General features: G+C 38.1%; 2 protein-coding genes and 1 pseudogene across 2 annotated transcripts; all 3 read right to left on the bottom strand.

Annotated features, from left to right (window-relative positions):
• Positions 1-4,017: 4,017 nt before the first annotated feature.
• LOC119730130 (transcription intermediary factor 1-alpha-like) lies at positions 4,018-6,024 on the bottom strand. The gene has a single exon (XM_038202903.1). It carries the CDS (start codon positions 6,022-6,024, stop codon positions 4,018-4,020), a length of 2,007 nt encoding a protein of 668 aa, XP_038058831.1.
• A 7,672-nt stretch (positions 6,025-13,696) lies between these two features.
• Positions 13,697-15,975, bottom strand: LOC119730840 (E3 ubiquitin-protein ligase TRIM71-like). The gene has a single exon (XM_038203891.1). It carries the CDS (start codon positions 15,800-15,802, stop codon positions 13,808-13,810), a length of 1,995 nt encoding a protein of 664 aa, XP_038059819.1. The 5' UTR covers positions 15,803-15,975; the 3' UTR covers positions 13,697-13,807.
• A 4,916-nt stretch (positions 15,976-20,891) lies between these two features.
• On the bottom strand, positions 20,892-23,450 carry LOC119730206 (annotated as a pseudogene).
• Between the last annotated feature and the right edge of the window lie 1,152 nt (positions 23,451-24,602).

Genomic DNA, 24,602 nt, shown 5'->3' with positions numbered 1-24,602 from the left:
CATGAGTGTCAGTTGTTTTTGTGCCAGTGTTCGGTAGTCTCATCCTACCACTAATTCCAGACTCTGCATAACGTTACATTTCGGTGATAAATTTAACTATTAAAAAAGTTACAAATATTCACTTTGAATGATTTCATCTTGTTACACCCAAAACAGATACAGCCCTTGTTGCTTAAATATTGCACATTTATTTCATTCTAAAATTTCTTTTTAGGATGACATTCTATTTATTTCAGAGTATTTTTTTGTAGCTGTGTTACAAACAAAAATATTCTACATGTAGACATGCAACATGGAAAATTCAATCAATATATTTTTTTGCTGTTTTTCTCTGCTGCTTATTTACAAGCTGAAAAGCCATGTTTTGGGCCTATTTACACAGAAGCACTAGAATGGGAAGAAAAAGCAGCATGCCGCACAGAGGTAAACATTTTCACTTGGGCACATAAACCTTGCAGAATTATATTTATGCAAATTATTGAAAGATTTACAGAGAACTTTATGGCCATACAAGCTCAATAAAGTCATAACCACCCATGCGCCGGCTGATTTGTCAGAATACAAAATAAGCACATCAATCTACTTTGCAGTATGTGCCCAGATTGTAAACAGGTCCTTTAAAACCAGAACATTCTCATTTTTCATCTGCCTAAAATCCCTTTTAACATGCACAGTGTAAAAAAGCCCGTACTTTATAAACACAAAAGGAGCCTTATCAAACTGACTACTCATTACATTTACATGGGCATCCTTAACTCCTTCAGATTATCAAAAACATTTTTTTTTGATGCAAAAGTAAGAGATGCCAAGTTCTAGAATTAATACCATAGTTTTAAAAGTTTCATACAAATAAACTGTCTACTCAATAAGTTATTCAACAAAATGATTTTATACTTTCAACAGACTTCACGAATCAACAGACTTCGGCCCTAATTGTCTGACAGATCACTAGTGAGATAGTAGGGATCAATTACAATAAAGTTCATGGGATGAATGTACATGTTTAAAGTTATACTCTATTAATAGCAAAATCACAAGCATTCACTGACAAAATGATATTAATCAGTTAACATTTAAAAAGTACCATAAGCACTCAATTCAAAGAGAGATAAATGTATTTTTAAAAAACAAAAGTTATGGACTACTTATATTTGTTCTACCTTTTTTACGACTCAAAATATGTCAACGCTTCGAATCTCAATGCAACAATGACCGCTTACAAATGGACATCTAGTCTACCAATTATGATCATGAGTGTCAGCGGTTTTTGTGCCAGCATTCGGCAGTCTCATCCTACCATTAATTCCAGACTCTGCATATAATTACACATCAGTGATAAAATTAACTATTAAAAAAAGTTATAAAAATTCACGTAGAATGAGCTCATCTTGTTTATGGTATATTATCCCAACTATAGTTTGGAAAATCCCAATTATAGTTGGGATCGTCCCGAGTATAGATGTGATAGCACCAACTATAGTTGGGACTGTCTGATTTATAATTATGGCCATTATTATAGTTCGGGTGTAACAGTCATTCTCAAGCAGTACAGATGGTGTTACATCCTTCTAGCAATGTAATTATTATTTGTATAGCTTTGTTACATAACTAGTATTCAAAATATGAAGATGTACTGTCCGTGCTTTTCATCAATTCTGAATCTTTCCCAGTGAATTTGATAAGAAGAAAACTAGTTTTGATTTTCTTCTTTTTCTTCAACTTTGCACATTTGCAACCCTCTGCAAGAAAGGCTTTTATTTTTGGTTGCTGTTGCACTCAAACAGATCCACCCTGTGAGTAGACTGGTTACCAATGCCTACATTATCTATTCTAAGAGGGAAGTGGGAACCAGTCTTCCCTGCCAGAGCTTACTTATACTTTGGCTGCATATAATTCAATTTTTTAAAATTAATTTGTCCATATTAAAACTTATTATGTCAGTTGATATCTCAATCACAAGAATAATAGATACATAATAATAAACTCTATATTTGGGGGTTAAACTTAAAATAGCATGGACAGTGCATCTCTAAGTTTATGCAAGGTACAAAATTCAATCAGTTATTTTTCTTATTTGCCTATTTACAAGCTGACAAGCCATATTTAGTTTACTTGATAATACAAAATCTCAAGACCATTTTTTTGATAATATGATTTTAAATTTAACCTATTGTCTTTGATGGAAAAGTCAGAGATACCAATTTCCAGAATTGATTCAAGATTTTAAAGTTTCTTTTTTGATGTTGAAAGAAACTACATGCCACTCAAAAAAGCAATATTTACATAATATGCAAAAGATCTAGGCAGCACTCTCCTGTATTAAAAATTAAGGCCACATACAACATCTTAAAAAGCTACTTTTAATTATCCCGGGGAGCAAAGGTCCAACATCCAATTTCAAATTCCTGGATCCTGGGTTATGAATCCTTCAGACTATCGAAAATAAGATATTAAATTAAATCTAAGCCAACTTTTTGCTATTGAAAAAAAACCCACCCAGATACATCAGTTTCAATAATTGATTCAAGAGTTCCATACAAATACACTGCCTGCTCAACAAATGAGTCAACAAAATGATCTCATACTTTGAACAGACTTCAAGAATCAACAGACTTAATTGTCTGATAGGTCAGCAGAACTCCTGAAATGTTAGAATGTATAGGGAGTGCACTAATTGATACAGAATATCTGGATCTAGATCAATACTGCAAGCAAACTCCCATTATGATATGTACAGGTTGCAGCTGGATCTCATGGATGGCATGATATATGATACAGAGGTCACAATATGAAATATCACAATATGTGCATTAATTAAAAGGTAAACATTCATCTGAAGATTGTCAGAAGTTAGTGCTTGAAAATCAAGTCCTTCATCGTGGTAACATGTGTGCTTGAAGCAACATTTTTTATAAGACAAATCATAAGACAAGAAATACGTTAAAAAGCCTTAATTGGCACATTCCAGTTGAAAGTTTCCCTAAATAATAACATGTCAGTTACATTGCCTATTTGACAGGTTGTAACAATTGTATTCATTTGGTCTTTCACACGTTGTGCATGTGCATTCTGTTTTGCTGATATTTTTTGCAATATTCTGTGACCCTCTTACAATTGCCGTTTGTGCCCTCAACTTTAGCGCTATATTTTTTGAAATGGTTAAGTCTAAGTCCCAGGCCCCTTTTTGCTAGGACCCATCCCCAGTCCTCCAAAATCCTCAGAAGTTCTGCATTAAGTTCAAATGAAGGATACCCACTGCCTCAATCCTTCACAATCCTCCAACATGACTCTCCTAAAGACTCTCTCAGAGCATACTGACCGGAACGTTGAGTTTGTACCTCTGGTTCTTTTCAGAACCATTCTCTTAGATGAGAAATTATTCGCACATGGTGTTTCCACAAACCTTTCATTGTTTAGTATCTCCACCATGCAAAGCCTCAAATCTTACTTAATCCTCCAACAGTCCTGCCTCTCAAAAGGCCGTCCTCAATCCTCTGAAATCCCCCTCTTCTTCAAACACCATTCATCCTCAATCCTCCAAAATCAACAGGTACTGAATGTCCATGTGCCCTTAATCCTCCACAATCCTCCACAATCCTCCAAAATTCTATGGTGCATTCATCTTCAATCCTCTCGAATCTTCCGATACCGCCCGGAGGACTTTGGAGGATCATTGGCTTTTAAAAGTTAAAGGTATGTGTATAAACTGATCGAGGTCACATGTACTTTGCCATGATTTCTGCAAATACATGCGTACATGCACATTACAACTACATGTAGATCATTGTTTCAGATATACAGTCATTTCTCTTTGATCATCAGATGATAACTTTAAACCCATATGATAGACTTTAACCCAGTCCATTTCTTCCATCAGATATCTTGAGTATGATGTCCATAATTAACACAGCACCGTATTAACAGTTCCCACATATTTTGTTAACTGTATTTGTGGAAAAAATGGCTATTGTTTGTATCAGTTCTTTGTGTCGTTATTTTGACATTCATTGTCCATTTTTACACTCGATGATAAACTTTAACACTTTCTACTGCTGCCACAGCCAGCTCTCCAGCTGGTGTACATGTGACGTCACCTGGAAAATCATCTACACTGATGACACAGCCAATGTAATATCCATCATGACTGAAATGCTGAATTTCACCATGTCTAATTGCTAAAGGCCACCCGGATACAGCAACATAAATATTGCCATCTTTGTCACAACACAAACCATTAGCATGCCAAACCCCTTGAATATTGCTGGGAATATGAACTGAAAAGACCGTGCGACCATAGCTGTCAATTGACGATAGAAGTCTTTGGTTATTATCTCCATTGCAAGTGTAGAAAAGCTGCTGCTTGTAGATAGCCAAATTTTTCTCAATCTTTGGAGCAGGTATTCTCCTGATGAGGGATCCATCTCTCTTGTGCAGTGAGATCTCTTCTTTGCCCCTATAACCCACTGCTATCACATCCCCACCATCCACTGCAAGGCAGGTTGGGATGTTGCCTGTCTCCGTACCTGGTAGGAACTGATGGAGACAGGGTTGGTAACCTCTATTGAAGATCTTGATCTCAGCACGTTTGTGAAGAACAATGATTTCATCATCCCTGTTAACTGAAACATGAGTTGGTTCAGTAAGACCCGCAAGTTGGAGTTCTTTTGAAATTACATCAGACTGAAGGTTGTCATTGGTTAAGAAAGTAATCAACTTTTTATGCTTACTGTCTAATGTGACAATTTCATTGTTAGAGAATGCTGCAATTGCCTCAGCAAAGAGGAACCCTTTTTTTGTTGGTCCAAAGGTCTTCATTTGTCTTTTCAGCTCCCATCTTACAGGTCTCTGTGAACCCTCAGCTGTGGCACCTGAGCTGGGTATTTGAGTATCTTCCAGCACCAGTCTCCCAAGTGACCTCCCAATAGGTCCCTCGTCAAAATCCATAATGAAGGGAAAATTATCTGGCCCTTTTTCAGATTGTTCTTGGTTCAATTCTTTCAGGTTATGCATGAGTTTAAGTTTGAAATCCAGAATTTCGTAGCAACTTGCTTGAGTGACAAATTGGTTCACCTCATCCAGCTTTTTCTCGGTCTGAGTCAGACGAGTGTTGTTTGTGGCACGAGCAGTTTCCAATGTCTTGGCTCTGTCTTTGAAGATTGTATCTGCCTCTTGCTTCAGTTTCTGCTCTTCGTCTCTGATACTTGAAGTCTCCTTTGTGATTCTAGCAACCTCCTTGTCAGCCTTACTGGAGATTTTCTTGGTGGTGTCTGCATGCATGGCATTCAGCTTTCTGTAGTTGTCATCTACTTCACTTATGTCTGTTTTCAGTTTTGCTTTGTTCTGTTCAGCTTGTACAGACATTCTAGCAACATCTTGTTTGCACTTATCGACAGCTTTGGGTAGATCAACACAAGAATGTTTCTCATGATCTAGAAAAGCACAAGTTGTGCATACCATCTTCTCACATGTGTTACAGTAAATGTTCAGATTTTGATCGGAATGCTTGGCACATTTTGGAGTATACTCTCTAATCTTACTCTTGTAAGTTACCTCTCCTGATTGAAGCTGGGCCAGTGTGTAGATTTGATGTGATTTTGTTAAAGTCACACGCCTGTGTGCTGCTTGGCATTCGTTACAGAGAAAATGATCACAGTCCATGCATCTTGACACAGCCTGATTCTCTTCATCACAGGCTTGACATTTGATGTCTGACCTTTGACCTTCAAGTAACTTTTCATAGACGTTGACCTCATCCACCAAGGCACTCAGTTTGAAATCACTTGGCAAATCTGAAATGTCTCCCTTTAGTATGGTTTCTAATCTGCAGAGAGGACACACAAGTTTTGGAACTTGTGGACGTTGACTGCGTTTGACTTCTCTGAGACATTTCTGGCAAAAAGAGTGCAGACAGTCAAGCACCTTAGGCTCGGTGAAACGGTCTTTGCAAACGGGACATTGCAGATGATCTCGACTGATCTTACCCAACACAGATTGAACTGTGACATCAGGATGTCTTGCTGCCATCTTTCTTTCTTAGTGATGTCCAACAACTGAATAAAATCAAAAAAGATACCTACATGTATCATTGCCTTGAAAGGAAAGTGCAAAACTCTACACTTATTTGAAATTAGTATGACTATAAATTTGGAAAATTTAGCTTGACAATGAACTCTATGTGTATAAACATCCTTTGCAGTACGATAAAAGAAAACCATGAATCTATGAATCTAACCCCAAAAATGCAAGTCATTTATTTTATTCACAGGGCACATCTTTGCATTGGTTTATGGTTATTATCCATTTGACTTGATATAAATTTAATTTGAAAACAATATTTAAAGTCTGGAACATAAAAGATTATTGTTATATGGATCTGTAATGCTAGAGGCTTTCTTCCCATTTCTTTATTCACAATTTCTGTTGGGAGGATATAAAGATGATAATTAAAAAATAGTCATATGCACTCCTTTTCTGGATTAATTACTTCAGCCCCCGCCCCAAAAAAACCCAACGTGATTGTCATAAATTCAGTATACATGTACGGTATAAGTTGTGTGATAATTTTTACATTTTTTTGTCTGGGGAGGGGGCCAAATTGTTTTGTTTTGAGGGGGACCTGTGGTGCACTGGAAATTTGTGTGGGTGTGGGTGTGTGTGTGTGGGTGAGTTCGTTTCTGCATTCAATAGGGGATGTTTAACAATTGAGTCCCCAACTTCCAACAATAGGGTCCCCCAATTTCCTGAAGGTCCCCAATCTACAATTGTGTTCAAATCATGTGGGAGATCTTCCTAAAAAGTTAGAGTAATACTAACAAAAGAGGGACAATAGGGGGTCCCCGACAGCAGGCAAATACACACTTGGGTGTGTGAGTGTTAACACCAGCAATCGTGGACCTAGGACAAAATGGTTATAGGACACAAACAATACGTCCAAGATTGACCGATAGTCCACGATTAAAATTTGTGTACAAAACCAACGAGAGCTGTTGCTAAAACTTAGTAATGAGGATTAGGGACAATAGGGGGTCCACGATTGCCGGTGTTTACAAAGATGGGTGTGTGTGGGGATGGGGAGAGGGAGCACTGGGTGTGTAGTTACATATCCGTGTAGCACAAGGCTAAGCACTGTTAGAGGGAGATGAGTAGGTTTGCCTTGAAAATGTAAGGCCAGACCTTGGCCCTCTGATGTGAAATCTTTCTAATTGTTGGCACTAAACATCTTGACAAAAGAACTTATACCATGCAATAAATCCAGGCTTCAGGACAAAAGCTTAAGTGTTTTATATATGACAAATATACTTTCTGATTCCGAATATTTCAACAAACATTCTTTTACTAAGCTGTCCCAACTGGTTGGTGGTTCACACAAAATTGACAATTTTACATCACATAAACAAGAAGAGTCATATTTGTCCAAGTAATTGTTTATAAGAAACTTACTTTATATGCAGGTACAGTTGTTCTTCTGATGGTTAGTCTCAGATGAAACACTGTTCCGTCGATTTATATGATAAAATGGCGGTATGTCGATGACTACGTGCAAAAGTGGCAAATTGTATACTCCCCTTTTCTATTTTTAGGCATGAGGAGATCATCACATGATTTGAGGAGGCTGTGATCTTTTCTGGATCATGGACAAGGTTTTGTTGTACAGTCAATTATTGAAAAAATAATATTGTTATGAAGTTGGAGTGGTGTTTAAATATTAACAGAATCCATGATTGCATATGCTACAGTACAAATACAGAATATTTGTACATGTAAGTATCAGTGTTGACAAGTACAGAAGACTTTGTCAAAGTCTTCTGTACTCGTCAACACATAGTCTGGATGATTGGTAGAGGACTGTATACTGTGTAAGCAAGCAGAGTTGTTGGGTTGTTTGTTGTTTGTTTTGTTTTGCATTGTAAAACTCCAACTTATCACATCCGGATAAGTTTGAGACACTTTGTATAATTTAGTTCTGAATCTCTGGCAAGAAATACATGCATGTAGACCAGTGTTGCAGATTAGCAATTTTTAAGTACCAAACTTACTATCACAAATTGTGATGATTCCTTATGAAGAAAGTTAAAGAACATTAACAATGAAGTAACATTTAAAAAAATAATATGAAGTCTTTCTTGTTTACAAGATGCAAATTTGAGATTTGAATGTAACATTTGAGGCTTTGCATGGTGAAGATACTAAATAATGAAAGGTTTGCGGAAACACCATGTGCGAATAATTTCTCAACTAAGAGAATGGTTCTGAAAAGAACCAGAGGTATAAACTCGACGTTCCGGTCAGTATGCTCTGACCGTCTTCAGGAGAGTGCCTAAACTCTAAGAAAGTGAATACTTAAGTAGCAAAAGGTGAAATCAATGGAGTGTGAAGTGCATCCTGTGAGGATGCCAAGTAGGATCCTAGAGCAAGCTTTTAATTAAACATATTAACCCTAAAGGGGGGGGGGAGGCGGAACCTCCCCCCCCCCCTGAACTTTTTTGCGATAGCCTTGAATTTTTTTTGTTTTCATGACCCGAGCTGTTATGACTTTTTAGCCTCGAGCCTTGCACATCTTTTGACACCAAAAACATAATAGTTGGTCCATGGGTTGCCGCGCAGGAAACATTTTTTTTTTCAGCACAGCGCGCCTTGAAAACTGAATTTTCCCATATATGTCGTGTACATAGAGCAAAATTACCATTCATACATAGGAATAATTAATTAGCCATAATTCCAAAATCCTTTGACCTACAGTCATGAAGTTTCTTGGGTGTGTTCATGATGAGTTGCTCTATGCATGTACCGAGTTTCAAAAAATTTTGTCAATTGATGGCCGAGATCTTGTGGGGGGGGGGGGGGGGGGCGGAATTTCCCCTCCCTCCCCGGCTGAGAGATGGTCAAAATAACCCGGCCCTTTAGGGTTAAGTCAAAGTACGAGGAGAATGATCTGTAACATTTATTATGAATATATTTCCTTTTGGCCAAAAAAAAAAATTGCCCTTAAAACATTATAAATATGTTGTGGGTGCCCTGAAGAAGTTTGCACATAAGTTGTGTAGCCAAATTGGTAATGCTAGTGCCATCGTTCATGTACATAACATAAACCCATCTGAGAAAATTCACTCTACTGGCGAAACGGCTTACACTTGTCCTCCTTGTGTGATATCAAGTTTTGCGAAAATCTGCGCAACACTCTTGCCTGTTTTGCACTGATGAGCCCATGTGCCCTCCTCTTCCCTTCTGTCAAATAAGGCTTAATTGTCAACCTTCTGCTCTCTTTCTTTGGTACTTTTTCAGTATGGTTAATAGAATCAAGAGGGGAGGGTATAGCAAGTTTCCTCATTTGCAACTTGTGAAATTGTTAACAGTTTCTGAAGGAACTGCCTCATTTTCCAGCCTTGGGACCTTTTCCAGTGGCTAACCTCTGTGCATTTTGGTGAAGTGGGGTGGGGTCTGACTCTGGGAAGTTGGCTTCTGCAGACAGACTTCTACAGGCTGGGGATTGCTGAGTTCTTCCAACTAAGGAAATCCTCGACTGACACTGGGTTGCTAGAGTTTTGTGATTATTTTGAGTGTATAACCCCAACTTTAGAGGGAATTTGTAGTTCTGTATCTTATAATTACCGAAGGCCTACGTTCTAGTGGACAGATAAGCCCTAATTTTTGCTGTTAAAGTTTGAATTTATTGCTCATTGTACAAAATGTACAATTTGAAAGTTAACTGTGTGAGTTTTAAAATTAAGAAACTGTTGGCAGTGTAATATTGGTCATTCTTATCACCAGCTGGCAGTCCACTGTTCACCTAATTTAATTTGTTACACGTTTGAAATGCTTGCATTTCCATTCACATGTAAGTAAATGAGAAACATTGGTTTATTCATGCTTGTTACATGTACATTACAGACAAAATTAGCTCTTGAAAAAATAAATAAATAAAAAAGGAACAGGGGCAAATCCAGGATTTTTTGCAGGGGGGCCGGGGGTCAGCTCCCAGAATTGTTTTTATCTGTAAATCAGTGCTGAAATGTAGGCAGATTTTTTTTTCTGGACATGTGGCATCTGTAAAATCAAAAGGCGGGGGGAGGGGGGGGGGGGGCTGGCTGGTACCATATTTCGATGAGGATGCTGTTCAAATCTGACCATCATGCACCCTATAGCATAATAGTGTGCAAATGTCTGCCACTGGCTACGCCTTCGTGTCTGAGTGTGGCAGACACGCAGACATATAGCTTATTTTCATTATTACTATAATTTTTTTTTCAATCAGAGCGGGGGGGGGGGGGGGGGGGGGACCTCTAGATCCGCGCCTGATGAGCTCTTGAAACAATAAAACTCAGCGGTGGTTGGCAGAGAACAGAGAAGATTGGCAAACAGATTGCATGTGTTTCTCTCACTTTCTCAGGGGCCAATACCAAAGTTTAATGTTTCATACCAATAAACTGCCTACTCAACAAGTGATTCAACAAAATGATCTCATACTTTCAACACACTTCAAAAATCAAGAGACTTATATATCTTCTTTTTTAATCAAACATGTCAATGCTTTCAGCGTTAAAAATATTAAGGAAAGCTTACATGGAGATCTAGTGTAGTAAAATGATTATTCTACCATTAATTCCAGACTTTTCATAAAACTACACCTCAGTGATAAACTTGACTTCCAAAATAGTAACAATAATTCGCTTTGAATTCAGCTTTTTTCATCCAAGGTATAGCATTATCCCAACTATAATTGAGGCAGTTCCAATTATAGTTGAGATTTCACCATGTTGTTTGGACTGTCTGAACTATAGTTGGGCCCATTGCTGTACTTGGGTCATAATAGTTTTTCTCAGGCAGTACGGATGGGCTTTCATCATTTCCAGCAATGTAATTATTATTTTGTGCAGTAGTGTGATCACACTAGTATTCAACACATGAAGATGTACTTTCCAATTTTATTTTTTCCCAATGCATTTTTAGCTTTGAGTGTTTATTTTTACCCCAAAACCCCTGGGTTTTTTTTCTTGTTCTTCAATTTTGGGCATTTGCAACCCTTAAAAAAAGCACATTATTTTGGGTTGCTGTTGTACACAAACAGATCCACCCTGTGAGTAGACTGGTTATCTATCCCCACATTATCTACTCTAAAATGGAGGCAGGATCCAGTCTACCCTTTGAGAGCTTTATTAATGTTTGCCAATAGATAGTTCAAAACTGTATTTTTAAGTTGATGTCACATTCAAAAGCGGATGACTTTTATACCCCACCCCAAAATAGAAACAAATAAAGTAAGCTCTATATTTTTTCAGGGTGAACCCCAAAATAGCAAAGACAGTATATCTTCAAACTAACTACATGCAAGGTACAAAATTCATTCAAAAGATGTTTCCATTTTTTCCCTCATTAGCCTATTTGCAAGCTGAAAATCCATATTTACTTAAAGCATTTATACGTAGACTCACACGTCTCACAAACTTACGGATATTACAGGTACAGATCCAGGAGATAAAGGGTCCAAACTCTGTTTTGTCGCAGAGTTTTATTTATTCATTTTGTTTTGTTTGTTTGTTTGTTTGCTTGTTTTTGTAAAAAGCTTCATCAAAAAAAAATCTGCATATTTACAAAACATGCAGCTTTGACATTGCTCTCACACATTTAAAACTGAAAGCATTTTAAATACAATTTTTATTATCAGGCCCAAAAAAAAAAATTCTACTTCCGATCAAATGGCATTTGAAAATAGGGTAGGTAAGTAGGAAAATTGTTTATTGGGAAATTTGTGTGTGTGTACCATCATATGGAGGCATCTGTGTGTAGTCAAGGGTAAAAGGTAGTAAATGATGGTTTTAGGTCATTTGCTAATTCGTTCCCACGAATTACTAATTCGTTCCCACAAATTACTAATTCGTTCCCACAAATTAGGAAATCGTGGGAACGAAATAGCAATTCGTGCGTACGAAATAGCAATTTGTGCGAACGAGTTACCAATTCGTGCAAACGAATTAGCAATTCGTGCGAACGAATTAGTAATCTGTGCGAATGAATTAGTAATTCGTAAGAACGAATTAGTAAATGACAAAAAAAAAATTCCACCCTGTCCCTTCCCGGGCTTCATACAATTCAGTGATAAACTCAACTATTAAAAAAAAGTTACAATAAAGATTGTTTGTCATTACGAATTACTAATTCGTTCCCACAAATTACTAATTCGTTCCCACAAATTAGGAAATCGTGGGAATGAAATAGCAATTCGTTCCCACGAAATAGCAATTTGTGCAAACGAGTTACCAATTCCTGCGAACGAATTAGCAATTCGTGCGAACGAATTAGTAATTCGTGCGAAAAGATTAGTAATCTGTGCGAACGAATTAGTAATTCGTGGGAATGAATTAGTAAATGACAAAAAAAAATTCCACCCTGTCCCTTCCCGGCTTCATACAATTCAGTGATAAACTCAACTAGTAAAAAAGTTACAATAATTCACTTTAATTTAACTCATCTTGTTGCACCCAAGTTAAATCATCGTCCCAACTGTAATTGAGACAATCCCAATAATAGTTGTGATCGTCCTAAAAATAGTTTGGATTGCACCAACCATAGTTAAGACGGTGTCAATAACATAAGATAACATATTTACTTACACATTCTACATAGACTCACAGGTATCACATCTACAAACTTACAGCTATTGCAGGTACAGATCCAGGAGATAAGGGGGTCCTAACTCCATTTTTGTTTTTTGTTTTATGATATTAAGTTAAATAAGGCCACTAATACTGGTAGCATCCTAAGGACAAATAAACACAGCTCATTCCCCAGAGTGGATTCTGACCCCCATATTTTAAATTCCTGGATCTTTGCTTGCATTACATTTAAAATTCTCTACCAAAATCTGATAACACTTTCATTCTCTGGCTTATGGATAATATGATTTTGAATTAAATCTTAGCCAGTGTCTTTGATTGGAAAGACATGGATACAAAGTTCTAGAATTGATTGAAGAGTTCAAAGTTTCACACAAATAAACTGCCTGCTCAATAAGTGATTGCACAAAATGATCTCATACTTTCAATGGACTTCGAGTATTTACAAACTTGATTGCCTGACAGATTAGCAGAAGTGAAATGGTTAGAGAGAATGGACTAATAAACGTACAGTTCACATGCATGTACATATGTTTGTACATAAAGTTATGCCCCATTAGGGAAATTAAATCCACTCCCGTGTAAAAATAGATGTTAATTGTTTTTAGGAGCCAAAAATATGTCAGTGCTGAGAATATGTAAATGTAATGAGTATATTGATACAGAATGTCTAGATCTGGATCAATACTGTGCAAACAAACTCCTGGTATGGTATGTACAGTTTGCAGCTCAGATATCTTGAGTATGATGTCCATATATAGACCTTATATTTATATTTTTGTACGTGTTCCCTGAATGTATTTTATAAATTGTGAACTGTTTAATGGATTGGTGCCAGACTATGTATGCATTTTACCCTCACTCTCAACTTTGTTTAAAATGTGGCTTAAAACATTAGGGTATATGTCATCACATATGTCACAAACTTTAAATTATTTTATGAGGGCGGACTGGTATTAATTTGTCATTAAATCTATGTAATATTGCTTTCATTTCTCTTCACAAGTTCCAAAAATGAAGATTTTACCTCACTAAATTCAAGTAAATATGGCCGACTTGTGAATAAGGCCTATTGAATAAACACATTGATACAATGGCACACATAATCTCGAATAATTTGTAAACTGTATGTTTGGAAGAAATGGCTATTGTTTGTATGAGTTCTTTGTGTTGTTATTTTGACATTCATTGTCAATTTACACTTGGTGATAGACTTTAACACTACCCCTATTACTTGCCAAAACCAGCTCTCTGGCTGGTGTACATGTGATGTGACGTGTAATAAAACCACGTTCATTGATGATATCGCCAATGTACCGTCCATCATGACTGAAATGCTTAATTACACGTTGTGATGAATAAACCAAAGTACCCAACCCTTGTAAAACTACATAGATGTTGCCATCTTTGTCACAACACAAACAATTAGCTTTCCAGACAGATTTTTCCAAAAAATTACATGGAATATCAAATGAAAAGACCTTGCTACCATGGCTGTCAATTGATGTGAGTGCAAGCTTGTCAGAGATTCCTGTATGAAGGTAGAAAAGCTGCTGCCTATAGATTGTCAATTTTGATCCAATCTTTGGAGCAGGTATTCTCCTGATGAGGGATCCATCTCTCTTGTGCAGTGAGATCTCTTCTTCTTCCTCATATCCCACTGCTATCACATCCCCACCATCCACTGCAAGGCAGGTTGGGTTGCTGCCTGTCTCCCCACCTGGTAGGAACTGATCGTGATGGAAGCAGGACTGCTCACCCTTCTTGAAGATCTTGACAGCAGGTTTGTCAAGAACAATGATCTCATCATCCCTGTTAACTGAAACATGGGTTGGTTTATTAAGACCTGGAAGTTTGAGTTCTTTTGCACCAGACTGGAGGTCAGTTGAGAAAGTGATAAGCATCTTATGCCGCATGACTAATGCAATAACTTCATTGTTAGAGAATGCTGCAATTCCATCAACATTGCCAAGAAATAATTTGTTTTTCAGTTCAGATGCCTTTTTCTGTCTTTTTAGCTCCCATTTTACGGGTCCCTGTGAGCTAGGTATTTGTGTATTTTCCAGCACAAGTCTCCCAAGTGACATCCCAGTGCCTTCCTCAAAGTCCATAATGGGGGACAAACTGTCCAGCCCGTCATCAGTTTGTTCTTCAATCGATTCTTCCAACTTATTCATGAGTTTAGGCTTGAAATCCAGAATCTCATAGCAACTTTCTAGAGTCACAAAGTGTGTAACCTCATCCACTTTTTTCTCAGTCTTGGTTAGACGACTGCTGTTTGTGGCAAGAAGAGTTTTCAATGGCTTGGCTCTGTCATTGAAGATGGTGTCTGCCTCTTGCTTCAGTTTCCGCTCTTCCTCTCTGATCCTTGCAATCTCCTCTTCAATTCTAGCTACCTCCTTGTCAGCCTTACTGGAGATTTTCTTGGTGGTGTCTGCATACATGGCCTTCAGCTTTCTGTCCTTGTCATCTACTTCACTTATGTCTGTTTTCAGTTTTGCTTTGTTCTGTTCAGCTTGTACAGACATTCTAGCAACATCTTGTTTGCACTTATCGACAGCTTCTGGTAGATCAACACGAGAGTGTTTCTCATGGTCTACAATAGCACAAGTTGTGCATACCAACTTTTCACATGTGTTGCAGTAAATAGTGAGATTTTGATCGGAATGCTTGCCACATTTTGGAGTGTACTCTCTAATCTTACTCTTGTAAGTTACCTCTCCTGATTGAAGCTGGGCCAGTGTGTAGATTTGATGTGATTTCATTGAAGAAAAACGCCTGTGTGCCACTTGGCATTCTTTGCAGAGAAAATGATCACAGTCCATGCATCTTGACACAGCCTGATTCTCTTCATCACAGGCTTGACATTTAATGTCTGACCTTTGACCCTCAAGTAGCTTTTCGTAGACGTTGACCTCATCCACCAAGGCGGTCAGTTTGAAGTCACTTGGCAAATCAGAAACGTCTCCCTTTAGTATGGTTTCTAATCTGCAGAGAGGACACACAAGCTTTTGATCTTGTGAACGTTGACTCTGTTTGACTTCTTTGAGACATTCCTGACAAAAACTGTGCAGACAGTCAAGTACCTTAGGCTCAGTGAAACGGTCTTTGCAAATGGGACATTCCAGATGATGTCGACTGATCTTACCCAACACAGATTGAACTGTGACATCAGGTTGTCTTGCTGCCATCTTTCTTTCCTGGTGACGTTCAACAACTGAATAAAACAAAAAAAAGACACATGTGTATCACTGCCTTGATAGGAAGTGCAAAACTCTACAATTGACATTAGTATGACTGTAAATTGGAAAACTAAGCTTGACAATGAACTCCTTTGTAATACCATTAAAGAAAACCTACGAAATCTATGATTCAAACCCCCAAAAAATGCATGTCATTTTATTTTATACAAGGCATATCTTTGCATTGGTTCATGATTATTATCCATTCAACTTGATACAAATTTAATTTGAAAGAATTTGTAAAAGTCTGGAACAAAAAAGATTATTTTTATATGGATCCGTAATGCCAGAGCTATGGGGCTCTTTTTGCCCTTTTGCTTTTTCTCTTTTTATTCACATTTTCTGTTGAGGATAAGAAGGTGATAATTTAAAAAATAGTCATCTGCGCTCATCTTCTGGATTAATTACTGTAGCCCCCAGCCCCCAAACAATCCCAAACTGATTGTCATAAATTCAGTATATGTACATGTATAATTTGTGCGCGATAATTGTTACATTTGTTGTTGGGGGAGGGGGCAAAATCATTTGTTTTAAAGGGGGACCTGTGGTGTAGTGGAAATGTGTGTGTGTGTGGGGGGGGGGGGGGGAGAGGGAACACTGAGTGTATAATTATATATCCATGTAGCACAAGACAAAGCACAGTTAGAGGGAGATGAATAGGTTTGCCTATAAAAATAAAAGCCCGACCCAGGCCCTCAGACGTGAAATCTTTACATTTGTTGGCAGTAAACAACTTGACAAAAGAACTTAAACCATGCAATAAATCCAGGCTTCATGACAGAAGCTTAAGAGTCTCATGTATGACAAATATACTTTCTGCTTCTGAATATTTCAACAATCATTCCTTAAATGCTGTCCCAACTGGTGGTTCGCACACAATTGAAAATTTCACATCACTAAACAAGAAGAATCATAGTTGTCCATGGCTGTTATATAAGGAACTTACTTTATTATATGCAGGTAAAGTTGTTCTTCTGATGGTTAGTCTTGGATGAAACACTGTTGTGTTGAATATAAAATGGCGGTATGTCAGTGACTACGTGGCAAATTGTACACTCCCTTTTCTATTTTTAGGCATGAGGAGATCACATGACTTGAGGAGGCTGTGATCTTTTCTGTATCATGGACAAGGGTTTAATTATTGTACAATCGATTATTGAAAAAATAATATTGTTATGAAGTTGGAGTGGTGTTTAAATATTAACAGAATCCATGGTTGCAAATGCTAATGTTCACACTCAGAATATTTGTACGTGTAGGTTATCAGTGTTAACGATTACAGAAGACTTTGAACTTCTCAAATAGTCTTGATGATCGGTAGAGGACTATATACCGTATAAGCATGCAGAATTGTTGGGTTGTTTGTTTGTTGGGGTTGTTGGGCTGTTTGTTCCAACATACACATCCGGATAGGTTTCAGACATTTTGTAAAGTTCCATATGAACAAAGCCAAAAAGCATTAACGATGAACGTCAAGGCTTCTGTAACATTTAAAAATAAAATGAAGTCTTTTTGTTATTTACAAGACACAAATTAAACATATAAAGTCAAAGACAAGGAGAATGATCTGTAACATTTATTATAAATATATTTCCTTTTTGCAAGAAGAAAACAATTTGCCCTGAAAATGCTATAAATATGGTGGCATGTGGTAGACAGAATGTGTAATGATGTGTTCCTTCCTGTCAGCCCCCAGAATTATTTTTATCAAATCAGTACTGAAATGAAAGCAACATGCCTTCTGTAAAATCAAAAGGGGGGGGGGGGGGGGCTGGCTGGTACCATCTTCCGATGGGGACGCTGTTCAAATCTGACCATCATGCACCCTATAGGACAATAGTGTGCAAATACCCCCGACTGGCTACGCCTCTGTGTCTGAGTGTGGCAGACAGGCAGACATATAGGTTATTACATGTATTAGGTGTTGGGTCGTGAGCCCAACACCTATTGTTAATGTAAGAATTTTTTTTACTCTCCAAGACACAATTCGTTTCCAGAACTGTTTTCACTTTAATAATAGGTCTAAAACTTTCCAAAGTTTCGTTTCAATAAGTAAACTTGGAGATGTCCTGCAGCCCCCTTGAAATTTGTAGTTGAAAATGCCTACACCTTGAAACGTTCATTTAAAGGGACACTAGGTCCTGGAACAGCCCAATTGGGCTACAAAACGCGCTTTGAACGAGATGATGATAATCAGAAATAACTTTTCAAAGTAGGATATAAACATCCATACACAACTATCTTTTCAAAACTGGACGTTTTTGTGTTATTCCTGTATTATGCATGCGAGAACGAATTTCGGGGTCCACTTTTGTGCAAGGGCGGATCCAGGGGGGGGGGGCCAAAGGGGGCCATGGCCCCCCCCCCCCCCCCCAAAATGAAACCATTTTTTTTTTTTTTCATGTGACATCGCAATAAAGGCAGGCAATGAGTACACCACCATCTTTTCCTCCAAAAAAACATTGGTTAAAGTGGTCAGAAATTGCCTCAGATTGCACCACAGAGCATCTAGAATCCAAACAATTTTCGGGGCCCTTAAGCGGGCCCCGAACCCCACACCGTAATTTTTTGACCCATTTTGGGCCCCCAAAAAAATTGTGTTCTGGATCCGCCCTTGCTTTTGCGACCCCATAAATTTGAGCTGTTTGGATGCTATTTCCCGAGACACACAACGTGTATAGCGTACATGAGAATGACACGAAAAATGTATTCGTAATCCGTCGTGTCCGATGTAAACAAGCGGGTTTTTTTCGTCTTTTCTCGGGAACGGTAAGACATTAGGTTGGTTTCCTTTCAACCAGATGTTTGAAATAGGCTAAGTAAACAATCCAAAACATAACATTTTCAGGGATTTCAGGAGCTAGTGCCCCTTTAATGCCAGGTACATTGTGTGTACAGCAAATGGGGATGATTCCCTACAAAGGGGAATTCCTGCAAAACAGTGTGCTATGATTGTGTACAAAAGGGAATTCCCCGTGCTCGCTTCGTGAGTGTCTGGTTTTACGACTGTTGTATGTGAACTATTGAGCTACATGTAACGGCTGTTTGATGGACCAATGTATTTTAAGTGTTTACCAGTGTTTTGTACACGTTTATATGACAACTTCTTAACACAAGCACAGTTTTGACTCCTGATGATGTCAAATGATACTCAAAAATTGGGCTGGCAAAGTGCCCAGTTTTGCGCTTTTTTTTTTAATTGGGCGCTTTTTTCCCAAAAACATGCGCAATATGTTGTATTGCGCCAATGGTGTGCGACCTTTACTTTGAATGGGTTTTGTAACGATTGTACTTGATAAGTTAACAGTACAGCAGCAAACGCGCGTGCAGATCGTCACCTGACTCTTTTTAACTATCCTCTGTATATTTACTACACGCGCTATTTTTTAACCATCAACATCAACAATCAACATCAACAATCAACGTCAACATCAACAACGGCCCAACACCGTGTGGTTGTTCCTACAACCTCTAGTTATCACTATAATTATTATAATTTTAATTTCATTAAGTCAGAGCCGGGGGGGGGGCCTGATGAGCTCTTGAAACAGAGAAGGCAGAGAAGATTGGCAAACAGATTGCATGTGTTTCTCTCACCTTCTTGGGGGCCAATACAAGAGTATGAAGTTTTATGCGAATAAACTGCTTACTCAACAAGTGATTCAACAAAATGATCTCATACTTTTAACAGACTTCAACAATCAAGAGTCTAGAGACTTATATATTTTTTTTAATGAAATGTGTCAATGCTTCCAGCGTTAGAAATAATAAGGAAAGCTTACATGGAGATCTTGTGTAGTAAAATTATCATTCTACCATAATTCCAGACTCTTCTTAAAACTACACCTCAGTGATACAATTGACTTCTAAAATCGTTACAATAATTTGCTTTGAATTCAATTTTTTCACCCAAGTATAGCATCATCCCAACTATAATTTAGGCAATCCCACTTACAGTTGGGATATTTTGCACCATGTAGTTCGAGAATGTCCGAACTCTAGTTGGGCCCATTGCTATACTTGGGTCGTAATAGTTTATCTCAGGCAGTAAGGATGGGCTTTCATCCTTTCTAGAAATGTAATTATTATTTTGTACAGTTGTTTAACACTAGTATTCAACACACGTACTTGGTATACTTGTAAGTATACCAAGTAAGTGTACTGTTCAATTTTAATCTGTCCCAATGAACTTTGAGCTTTAAGTGTTTATTTTTACCAAAGAAAAGAATGTTATTATTTTCTTCTTCAGTTTTGGGCATTTGCGACCCTTAAAGAAACCTTTTATTTTGGGTTGCTGTTGCACACAAACAGATCCATTATGTGAGTAGACTGGTAACCAATCCCCACATTATCTATTCTATATGGAGGCGGGATCCAGTCTACCCTTCCAGAGCTAAATTAATGATAATTCAAAATTTTGCAATGAAATTGTCCGTAACTGAATTAAACTGTATTTTCAGTTGATGTCAAATTCAAAAGTGGATGACTTTTATACCTGAAGAAAAATAGAAACATTAAACTAAGCTCTATTTTTTCGGGGTGAAACTCAAAAATAGTACGGACAGTACATCTTCAAACTTACTACATGCAAGGTACAAAATTAATTCAAAAGATGTTTCCATTTTTTTCTCATTCGTCTATTTGCAAGCTGAAAATCCATATTTACTTAAAGCATTTATACCTAGACTCACACGTCTCACAAACTTACAGATATTACTGGTACAGATCCAGGAGATTAAGGGTCCAAACTGCGTTTTCGTTGCAGAGTTTCATTTATTCATTTTGTTTTGTTTGTTTGTTTGCTTGTTTTTGTAAAAAGCTTCATGGGAAAAAAAATCTGCATATCTACAAAACATACAGTTTTGACATTGCTCTCACACATTTTAAACTGATATTTGTAGCTTCTTAAACTATTTTTATTATAAGGCCAAAAAAAAGAGTTTCCGCTTCCGATCAAATGGCATTCGAAAATAGGGTAGGCAGGTAGGGATTTTTTTTTTTTTGAAATTTTTGTGTGTGTACGAAATGCTGTCCTCAATCCTCCAAAATCCTCCTCTTCTTCATAACACCATTCATCCTCAATCCTCCAAAATCAACTGGTACTGAACGTCTATGTGCCCTTAATCCTCTACAATCCAAAATTCTATGTTGCATTCATCTTCAATCCTCCAAAACTGCCCGGTGGACTTCTGAGGATCATTTGCTATGTTTGGGGTTATTAAGGTAAACTGATCGAATTCACATGTACTTTGTCATCTTCAAATATGTGCACATTACAACTAGATCATTGTTTCAGATATGCAGTCATTTTTCTTTGATTATCTGATGATAATTTAAACCCATATGATAGACTTTAACCCAGTCCATTTCTGCCATCACAAACTCAGATATCTTGAGTGTGATGTCCATTAACACAGCACCGTTTTAACAATTATTTTGTTAACTGTATTTGTGGAACAAATGGCTATTGTTTGTATCAGTTCTTTGTGTTGTGTTGTCATTTTGACATTCATTGTCCATTTTTACACTCGATGATAGACTTTGACACTTTCTTCTGCTGCCACAGCCAGCTCTCCAGCTGGTGTACATGTGACGTCACATGGACAACCACATTCACTGAGGACACGGCCAATGTAATGTCCATTACGACTGAAATGATGAATTTCACCATGTGTATTTCCATAAACAGCAATGTAGATGTTGCCATCGTTGTTGCAACACAAACCACTAGCATAAAACTTCCCTTGAATATTGCTGGGAATATCAACTGCAAAGACCATGTGACCATAGCTGTCAACTGACGATAGAAGTCTTTTGTCATCTCCATTGCAAGTGTAGAAAAGCTGCTGCTTGTAGATAGCCAAATTTAACCCAATCATTGGAGCAGGTATTCTCCTGATGAGGGATCCATCTCTCTTGTGCAGTGAGATCTCTTCTTCTTTCTCATAACCCACTGCTATCACATCCCCACCATCCACTGCAAGGCAGGTTGGGGTGCTGCCTGTCTTCCCACCTGGTAGGAATTGATGGAGGCAGTACTGCGCACCCTTCTTGAAAATCTTGACAGCAGGTTTGTCAAGGACGATGATTTCATCAGCCTTGTTAACTGAAACATGAGTTGGTTCAGTAAGACCTGCAAATTGGAGTTCTTGTGGAATTATATCAGACTTGAGGTAGTCATTTGTTAAGAAAGTAATCACTTTGTTATGCCCCTTGTCCAACGTGACAATTTCGTTGTTAGAGAATGCTGCAACTTCATCAACATTGACAAATGTTTCTTTGTTGGTCCAAATGTCTTCATTTGTCTTTTCAGCTCCCATCTTACAGGTGTCTGTGAAGTCTCAGCTGTGGCACCTGAGCTGGGTATTTGTGTATCTGCCAGCACTAGTCTCCCAAGTGACCTCCCAGTACCTTCCTCAAAATCCATAATGGAAGGCCAACTGTCTGTCCCTTTCTCAGAGTGTTCCTCAGTCAGTTCTTCCAGGTTGTGCATGAGTTTAGGTTTGAAATCCAGAATCTCATAGCAACTTGCTTGAGTGACAAATTGGTTCACCTCATCCAGTTTTTTCTCAGTCTGAGTCAGACGACTGTTTTTTGTGGCACGAGCAGTTTCCAATGTCTTGGCTCTGTCTTTGAAGATTGTATCTGCCTCTTGCTTCAGTTTCTGCTCTTCCTCTCTGATCTTTGAAATCTCCTCCGTGATTCTAGCTACCTCCTTGTCAGCCTTAATGGAGATTTTCTTGGTGGTGTCTGCATGCATGGCATTCAGCTTTCTGTACTTGTCATCTACTTTACTTATGTTTGTTTTCAGTTTTGCTTTGTTCTGTTCAGCTTTTACAGACATTCTAGCAACATCTTGTTTGCGCTTATCAACAGCTTCGGGAAGATCAACACAAGAGTGTTTCTCATGGTCTAGAAAAGCACAAGTTGTGCATACCAACTTCTCACATGTGTTACAGTAAATGTTAAGATTTTGATCGGAATGCTTGCCACATTTTGGAGTGTACTCACTAATCTTACTCTTGTAAGTTACCTCTCCTGATGATTGAAGCTGGGCCAGTGTGTAGATTTGATGCGATTTCATTACTTTAAAACGCCCATGTCCTGCTTGGCACTCTTTGCAGAGAAAATGATCACAGTCCATGCATCTTGACACCGCCGGATTCTCTTCATCACAGGCTTGACATTGGATCTCTGACCTTTGACCTTCAAGTAGCTTCTCATGGACGTTGACCTCATCCACCAAGGTGCTCAGTTTGAAGTCACTTGGCAAATCAGAAACGTCTCCCTTTAGTATGGTTTCACGTCTGCAGATGGGACACTTAAGTTCTGGATCTTGTGGATCTTGCTGCTGTCTGACTTCTTTTAGACATTCCTGGCAAAAACTGTGCAGACAGTCAAGCACCTTAGGCTCAGTGAAACGGTCGGAGCAAATAGGACATTCCAGATGATCTCGACTGATCTTATCCAACACAGATTGAACTGTGACATCAGGCTGTCTTGATGCCATCTTTCTTTCTTAGTGACGTCTTAAACTGAATAAATTACACAAAAAACCACCTGTTATAACCTTGAAATAAAAGTGCACAACTCTACATTGAATTGTATGATGGCGATCATTAATTGAGTGATCGGGAGCATCCTGGTCACTCTTTTGGTACATATTAATCTTACTTCTTCTTTTATTCCGGACAATAGTTCTCTGCGAGTTTTCTCCTAAACAGTTAATGTTGTGAACTTGTAACTTTCAACATATATCAACCCTCATCCCGAGTGGTGCAAATTACTCTGACATCATGATGACGTCATCAGGTATCAAAGTACGAGCTTTTTTGGGGGGGGGGTTTGGTTCAAAGTATGACAATTTTTTGTGTGTTTTGTAACTTGTGAACAAAATGTTCCATCATGATCATACTATGTGAACTAATGGACTGTTCATGGATCAACAATTTGATTCCCAAAGTCAAAGTCGTCTGACCTTTCCTTCCTGGGCTACGAAGAGGTCAAAATTAGGTGCATTCAAAATATAGAAATGAGCCCCAAGTCAAAACAAAGCAAGATTTCTTCCAAACGATTCACGGGATGGTAATAAAACCTGGTATGAACTTGTACCCTGGTCAGAAGATGTTATAGATTTTGTCACGTCATCATGTCGTCACCCCCAAAAAAGGGGGGGGGGGATGGACCTGTGGTACACTGAAACTGTGTGCATGGTTATGCGCTGTTAGAGGAAGATGAGCAGGTTTGCATGGAAAAAGTAAGGGCAGACCTAGGCCCTCTGATGGGAAATCTTTCCAATTGTTGCCATTGAAGAACTTGACAAAACAACTTATCATGCAGTAAGTCCAGGCTTCACAACGACAGAAGCTTAAATGTTTCATATATAATAAATATACTTTCTGATTCCGAATTTTTCAACAAACATTCCTTTAGTGTTTAAAGCTGTCCCAACTGGTGGTTCACACACAACTTTGATGACAAATAAACACTTAAAGAATCATATTTGTCCTTAGCTGTTAAGGAACTTACTTAGTATGTAGAAACAATTGTTCTTCTGATGGTTAGTCTCGGATGAAACACTGAACATTACGTTGAGTTATATGATAAAATGGCGATATGTCGGTGACTGCGTGCGAAAGCGGCAAATGGTATACTTCCCTGTTTATTTAGGCATGATGAGGAGATCACATGATTTGAGCAGGCTATGACCTTCTCAGTGTGTGTGACCTACAGACTGTTGACATGGATA

The sequence above is a fragment of the Patiria miniata genome, unplaced genomic scaffold (assembly GCF_015706575.1).
Source record: "Patiria miniata isolate m_02_andy unplaced genomic scaffold, ASM1570657v1 HiC_scaffold_22, whole genome shotgun sequence".
In the NCBI taxonomy this organism is placed as follows: Eukaryota; Metazoa; Echinodermata; class Asteroidea; order Valvatida; family Asterinidae; genus Patiria; species Patiria miniata.
This window is presented reverse-complemented; position numbering and strand designations above follow the sequence as displayed.

Excerpts from the sequence above, each read along its gene's own strand:
- LOC119730840 (XM_038203891.1), bottom strand. The coding sequence starts at position 15,802 with ATGGCAGCAAGACAACCTGATGTCACAGTTCAATCTGTGTTGGGTAAG.
- LOC119730130 (XM_038202903.1), bottom strand. The coding sequence starts at position 6,024 with ATGGCAGCAAGACATCCTGATGTCACAGTTCAATCTGTGTTGGGTAAG.